This window comes from Tasmannia lanceolata, unplaced genomic scaffold (assembly GCF_043159265.1).
Source record: "Tasmannia lanceolata isolate RefF3 unplaced genomic scaffold, GAP_Taslan_0.1 ptg000012l, whole genome shotgun sequence".
NCBI classification, from domain to species: domain Eukaryota; kingdom Viridiplantae; phylum Streptophyta; class Magnoliopsida; order Canellales; family Winteraceae; genus Tasmannia; species Tasmannia lanceolata.
The window spans coordinates 7,526,089-7,533,097 of NW_027518689.1; the positions used below are offsets into that span (position 1 = coordinate 7,526,089).

Genomic DNA, 7,009 nt, shown 5'->3' on the forward strand with positions numbered 1-7,009 from the left:
AATTTTTGTATTAACGTTTTGAGCAATGATAGATACAAAGGAGCCCTTGCATAAAGAGACGCAAAAGGGCTCTTCATTGGATCCACGTCATTTTCAGTTTTTTTTTTAAATCGGTTGAAAAAGTAAAATCAGTTACATTTAATGATGTGGATCCAATGAAGAGACCTTTTTCGCTCTTTATGCATGGCTCCCTTGAACCTATCATTCCTCGAATGTTTTTTATCATAGTTTTTTTCCCGTTCTGTTGACAGGGCAAGTAGAATAGGAATCGTAATAGATGTGGATTCTGATTCCCACATTCCAGCAGTGCAAACACAGCCTAATTGTCTTCATAAAAAAAGGGAAATAAAAGTAACAGTGCTCCATGACTTTTAGTGCTCCATGATGGATCCGCACGTATGAATAAAGCCAGAGTTTAGCATGGTAAAAGGAAAATTTTGGATCTGATTCGCCCTTTCTGTACTTTCGAAGATACTAAGGGGCTATTTGGATCAAGGGTAAATTTTTAACTTAAAATGAGTCCCAGCTCTTGCCCAACTTATTTTCCATGTTTTTTTCAGAACTGAGAATTTTCCTCATTTTCTAGGAAAATTTCAATCCTACTGAAACTTGGAAATTCGTTTACGTGTATTGTTGTTTCCAAGGATTTCTTTTCTAAAAATTCTTTATCCCTACATCAGATTTTCTTTTCCCCAAAGTTATTTTGATCCAAGATCCAAAAGGCCCCTAATGTCAAAGTATGCTTGCCCACTAGAAAAGAAAAGGCCCTGAGAAAGGGAAAATTAGATTACTTAGAGGTGGTAGGCACTCTTCAATTGAAAACCCAAATCCAATCTACCTTCCAAAATGCAGAAAAAGCAAAGAATACCTCTTTTCTCTCTCTTAGAGACCTAAGAGAAACCGAAAGAAATTACTCACAGAAGAGATTTGGAATAAGAATCGTCTTAGCTCCCAAGAAAAGCTTGAGTATTTTTCAATTACGCATGAGAAGGAAGAGAATGCAGCTTTCCATTACAGTCCTGCTATAAATTTATCTCGTCCCTTACAAACTTCTACTCATTGCACCATAACCGCACCAACTCTCAAACCCCAAATCACCATGGATAACTTGAGAACAAGAAGAGGGCAACCCACTAGGCAGCCAGAATATGAAGATTTCCAACCAGCTTTTGATTGGACCGATGACTCCAATGGCCATATCCTCCTGATTGAACTCTCTGGTACTTACATCCATCTCTTTATCTTTCTTCCTTTCTTCTTTCTTTGATTAAATTCCTATTATGATTGGGATTTTTCTTCAATTTTCTTATGCAAACAAATGATAACAACATAATTAGGACAATGGATAATCGTATATGTGTTGTGATGATAGAGGTAGGGGTGAAACTTGGGTCGGGTCAACCCGAACCCGACGGGTTCCACCCGATTTTTTTAGGCGAGTTAAGTTGAACTTTTCCGGGTCAGGTTCGGGTTCGGGTCCGGGTTGGGAATTGTCAACTTGACTGGAAATCGGGTGGGGTTGGGTTGGGGTACCGGGCAACCCAACCTGACCCCCAACCTGACCCGTAACGCGACTAATATAGTAATATGTATTGCGCTTTTTCAAATGTTTCCCTCGCGAAATTTATATGAAAATGATTTTTTTGGTGTTCTTTAAGATAATTGGTTGAAGGGTAGAAACCAGTACAAATAGCTCCCCATGGATTATATACTAGCTTTCGGGTAGAAACCTGTAGCAAGAGCATTCCTGCCTCTCATCACATGTACTGTAAAATGGTGGAGCCTGCGTTAGCGGGTCAACCCGACCCATTCCAACCAGACTTAGAAAATTAGGTTGGTTCAGGTTAGGGAAAACAAATCCGGGTTGGGTCGGATTAACCAAACTGGGTTAAGAGTCGGGTTGGGTTGGGTTGGGTTAGGGTTGGCGGTTGAGGTTTTCAAGTTGGGTCGGGTTTGTCTCAACCCGACCCAACCTGACCCAAGTTGCACCCCTAGATAGAGGGGACGTTGTGTTGGTCCCACTCATCATCGCCATGTGGCAATCATCCGAATAATGTCCGTTGTGTAAGCTAAACATGAGATGTTTCTGCTAATTAATGAGGAATGCTAAACTCAAGGGTTCTCTTGCAGAAAGGGATGAAAGGGCACCCCCATTGGTTGCCCATCCAAAATGCAATAAATGTTCTTTGACTTTTACATATTATATATAGACTTTGGTGATGGGCAACAATGAGGGCACCCTTTCATCCCGGTTTTTGCAAGGGCACCCCTGAGTTTAGCATCCCTCTTAATTAAATTACTGGATTATACATAACATTGTTGCAATGGTGGTGACGAGGGGGCCACACCATAGTTAGCAAAACTCAGTTTGAAAAAGTGCGTTTTATCTGTGTGCAGTTTAATACTCGGTTTAAAACTTTTACAACCAAAAAATCTCCAATTTTTTAGGCAAACGTTTTAAAACTTTTACAACGAAAAAATCTCCAATTTTTTAGGCAAACGTTTTGAACGGAGTTTTTTTTGGCCAACTTTCAAATTTTACCGCCACCTTATTTTGTAAATAACAAAAATTGGGAAATGATATTTACGCCCCTTTTATCACCAAGGACACCCATTGCCAGTGTACTTTGCAATCAAAGCCACTGGATTTTTCTGACATCAAGTTCATTAGCCCCCTTTTTGTCATTGATCCACTGGCGCAGGGTGTTCCTGGTGATCAAAAGGGTATCACTTCCCAAAATTTATACTCATTATCTTTTTTTTTGCTAGGTTTATACTCATTATCTTGTGTTACCGTTTTTTGACTTTGTTTTCTTTTTTTTAACCGATACCGTATTAATAAAGGGCGGCCTAGTGCATCAGGCTTCCCCTATTGCGGGGTCTGGGGAGGGCCAGATGTATGCAGCCTAAGGTGCAAATTGGGTCGGGTCAGGTTGAGCATTTGCTAAAAAATGAATAGGGATCAACCCGAACTCGAACCCGATTTTAAGCCAAATGCTCAACCTGAATCCCCAAAAATCGACTCGAGTTGCACCCGAAAAAACCCATGACCACTGGGTCAAAATTAAGCAACCTTACAGTTGCGCCAAGGCCGTATTAAAATCAAATTTTTGTCATCCCCTTTTTTTTCCGAATCACGTTTTGCTAACTATGGACTAATTTGTGAAGGTTTATACACGTCCATTTTACCTTCACAAATCGTAGGGTTGGGATGATCCTATGGATCTGATTTTTTGTGGACACCCTATCTATGTGAGGGCCTTTCAAATGAATGGTTTGGATCACCTAAACAATGTGTGTCCCCGCTGTGTTTTAAGCTAGTGTGTAGATAACTTATCTACACAAGTGTGTAGGAACCCTTCTCTCATATACATATAGATAGTGTGTCCATATGTATATGAGAGAAGGGTTCCTACATACTTGTGTAGATAAGTTATCTACACACTAGCTTAAAACACAGTGGGGACACACATTGTTTGGGATGATCCAATGGATCTGATTTTTTGTGGACACCCTATATATGTGAGGGCCTTTCAAATGAATAGTTTGGATCACCCAAACAATGTGGGCCCCCACTGTATTTTAAGCTAGTGTGTAGATAACTCATCTACACAAGTGTGTAGGAACCCTTCTCTCTCTCTACACACACGTGCGCGCGTGCGTACACACAAACTCACACACACACACAGACACACACATATATTGTATTTATCCGGTCGACTGACCTTATAACTTATCAGGTCCGTCGGTCATAAATAGAGTGGGGCCCAGTTTGTTTGGGTGATCCAAACCATTCATTTTATTGTCCCTGACATAGATAGGGTGTGCCCAAAAATTCATCTCCATAGGATCATCCTAACCCTTCGATTGTGGATGTTTGAAATGGACAAATTTTAAACACGTCCATTTTAAACCTTCAAATTCGAAGGGTTTGGATGATCCTGTGGAGATGATTTTTTGGGCACACCCTATCTACGTCAGGGCCCATGTTTTGATAATTGCATTAACTATACTTGTCTTTAATAATTTAATAAGATGTCAAAGGTTATTAAAGTTTCCAAAAAACTCTCAGAAACCAATTTAAAATGAAAAGACAAGATGAGTTTGTACAATTATTAAAACATATAGTGTCAATATCTGTAGCGTGTATATGTGTGCAGTAGTATGCATTAAAATAGGAAAATACATGAATCTCTTCTTATTTTTCGCCAAACCATTCTTGAAATTTTTTGACCATTTCTCTGTCCAAATTTAGATTATTCCTAAATCCAAACTTTGTAACTAACAAATCTTTTCTAATTTTGTCCCCAACAATTCTCGAATTTTTTCGACCCTTTATCTACGAATTCAGATTATACCTAAATACAATCATTGTAACTACGCTTAGAGTTAATCTTTGTATCCACTTTTATTTAAGGTTTCAAGAGGGAGGAGCTGCGGGTGCAACTTGATGGTAATCGTAAATTAATGGTTAGCGGTGAACGACTCATAAGCGAGAGCAAATTTAGTCGGTTCAAACAAGTGTTTAGTATCCCAGAAGATTCAATTGCCGAAAAGATTACCGGAAAATTTGAAAATGGTCTTCTCTTCATAATTATTCCAAAGAAAGAACCTGAAAGAAAAGATGAACCCAAGAAAGAGGTTGTCATTGATAGTGATAAGAAAGTGGAAAGGGCACGAGACCCTGAGAAACCAAAGGAAACACCGAAGAAAGAACCAGAAAGAAAGGATGGACCCAAGAAGGAAGATGATAGGAAAGAAGAAAGGACAGAAGACCCAGTGAAATCGAAGGAAACGCCGAAGAAAGAACTGGAAAGAAAGGATGAAGCCAAGAAGGCGGTTGTCAACGATAATAGTAAGAAAGATGAAAGGGCACGAGACCCAGAGAAACAGAAGGAAACGCCAAAGAAAGAACCAGAAAGAAAGCATGAACCCAAGAAGGAAGACGATAAGAAACAAGAAAGGACACAAGACCCAGAGAAACCGAAGGAAATGCCAAAGAAAGAACCAGAAAGAAAGGATGAACCCAAGAAGGAGGTTGCAAATGATAATAGCAAGAAAGAGGAAAAGGCACAAGGCCCAGGGAAGCCAAAGGATATGACAAAGAAAGAAGCAGAAATAAAGGATGAACCTAAGGAGGCTACAAAAGATAATGGTAAGAAAGAGGAAAAGGCTCAAGGCCCAGAGAAGCCAAAGGATATGCCGAAGAAAGAACTTGAAATAAAGGATGAAGCCAAGAAGGTTGTTTCAAATGATAATGTTAAGAAAGAGGAAAAGGTAAAATACCTAGAGAAGCCAAAGGAAGATGGTGATGGCCATGAACATGGAGCTGGTGCTAAGATAGAGAAGAGTGACAAGAAGGATGGATTCAATGAAATGAATGGAGAAAGGAAAGAAAGTTGGAGTGAGGAAAGAGTGGGAGTGAAAGAGGAAGTAGGATTGGAGAAATATTTGATTGATAATATATTGGAGCAGATCAACAAGCACAAGGTTGTTATTGCAACAACAATTGTTGCATTTTCATTGGGGTTGTACCTGTCAAATAAGCTAAGGTGGAGAGGAGAATGATATGAAACTTCAATGTATGCATTCAACCCACCTGTCTATTATATGTTTTCATTTCAAATACTGTAGCCATAAGATATACATGAAATTTGATTGCTAACTATTTTATGTTTCTCACTGCAAGTAGCAGCAATAAAGATGTACATGAAATCTCTCTCTCTCTCTCTCTCTCTCTCTCTCTCTCTCTCTTATATTTGTAAAAGCTTGTTGTTGCCCACTTGTAACCTCATGTTTTCTTTCTCTTGCTAAAACGGTTTTGGTATGGCCATTTAGCTTTCTTTGCTGAAACTATGCTAAAATGATTTTTGTTATTAAGGCTCCTTTTCTTTCTATGCAGAATGGGTGTTAAACAAATTTTACTCTCAGTTTTCAACTTAAAAATGCGTAATTTTTTTTTTGCTAATTTCACAATGAAAGAAACATGCCCTAAAGAAGAAAAATGATTTCTAATGTTGTTGAGCTAGGGAAAACCCTGAGAAATTTAAAAAATAGCAGGTTTCCTAAAATTCACGAAATGACTCGAGATTTCTCAGATACGGTCCAGGGATCAAATGAATCACACAGGAAAAGACCAAAATACCCTTGAAGTGCAAGAATAAGAGAAACTCTGAGAAATCTAAATTTAGCAGGTCTCCCAAAACTTATGAAATTACTCATGATTCCTCAGCCATACCCTCAAGATGATTTTGGATATATTGGAAATGACCAAAATATCCATAAGATGATGAGAATGTGGAAGGCCTATCAGTTTCTAAAAATAACAGGTTTTTTCACTTGTTTGGAAACTTAAACTTCCATCTTCCAGATACGGTTAGGCTTTAGGATTGCGAAAACACCTAAAATGAGATTAAATCTATCCTAGAATGCATAGATGCCTAATCTAATGCGGAATATCGACTCAAGACTTGATGAAACTACTGAATCTTTTGCTTTTTAAAGTGTAGCAAAATGGGGGTGTCTACAGATGCCCCTCTTTGGTAAAGATGACGTAGTCATCGAATACCAAAGCAAAAGTGACAGAACCATTTTGCGTAGCGTTAATCAATAAAGGATTCAATTGATAATGCAACCTAACCTAATGCAAGACGCTAGATGAAGTCCTAGAATTAGAATGATATCAAAAATCATTTACTCTAAACAGCACGACTTGGTGGTTCAGAATAATGGAGAAATTGATCCAATCTGATTGTAAAAATTACGCAACTCAGAATGAAAGATAATTATGATGTCGCGCCATTTTCAGACGGTTAATGAGGGAAAGAATTAACCTGTCTACGAGCGATACATGAGGCTAAAGGATTGATATGGCTGTGAGCGAGCCTGAGAGTCGAGAAGATTGACCTGTCTACGAGCGAGACGAGAGATCAGAAGGAATTTTCTTGTCCGCGAGCAGGACGGAAGGCTAAGGGATTGATCTGGCTATGAGCGAGCCTGGGGGTCAAGA

At 39.0% G+C, this 7,009-nt stretch overlaps 1 protein-coding gene across 1 annotated transcript; it reads left to right on the plus strand.

The window, feature by feature from the left end:
• Window positions 1–931: 931 nt before the first annotated feature.
• Window positions 932–5,727, plus strand: LOC143887065 (uncharacterized). The gene is made up of 2 exons (XM_077391174.1): window positions 932–1,220; window positions 4,418–5,727. Exons 1-2 carry the CDS (start codon window positions 1,100–1,102, stop codon window positions 5,566–5,568), a joined length of 1,272 nt encoding a protein of 423 aa, XP_077247289.1. The 5' UTR covers window positions 932–1,099; the 3' UTR covers window positions 5,569–5,727.
• Window positions 5,728–7,009: the final 1,282 nt, after the last annotated feature.

Excerpts from the sequence above, each read along its gene's own strand:
- LOC143887065 (XM_077391174.1), top strand. The coding sequence starts at position 1,100 with ATGGATAACTTGAGAACAAGAAGAGGGCAACCCACTAGGCAGCCAGAA. Across the intron at positions 1,221-4,417 it reads CCTCCTGATTGAACTCTCTG|GTTTCAAGAGGGAGGAGCTG; the intron begins GTACTTACATCC and ends CTTTTATTTAAG.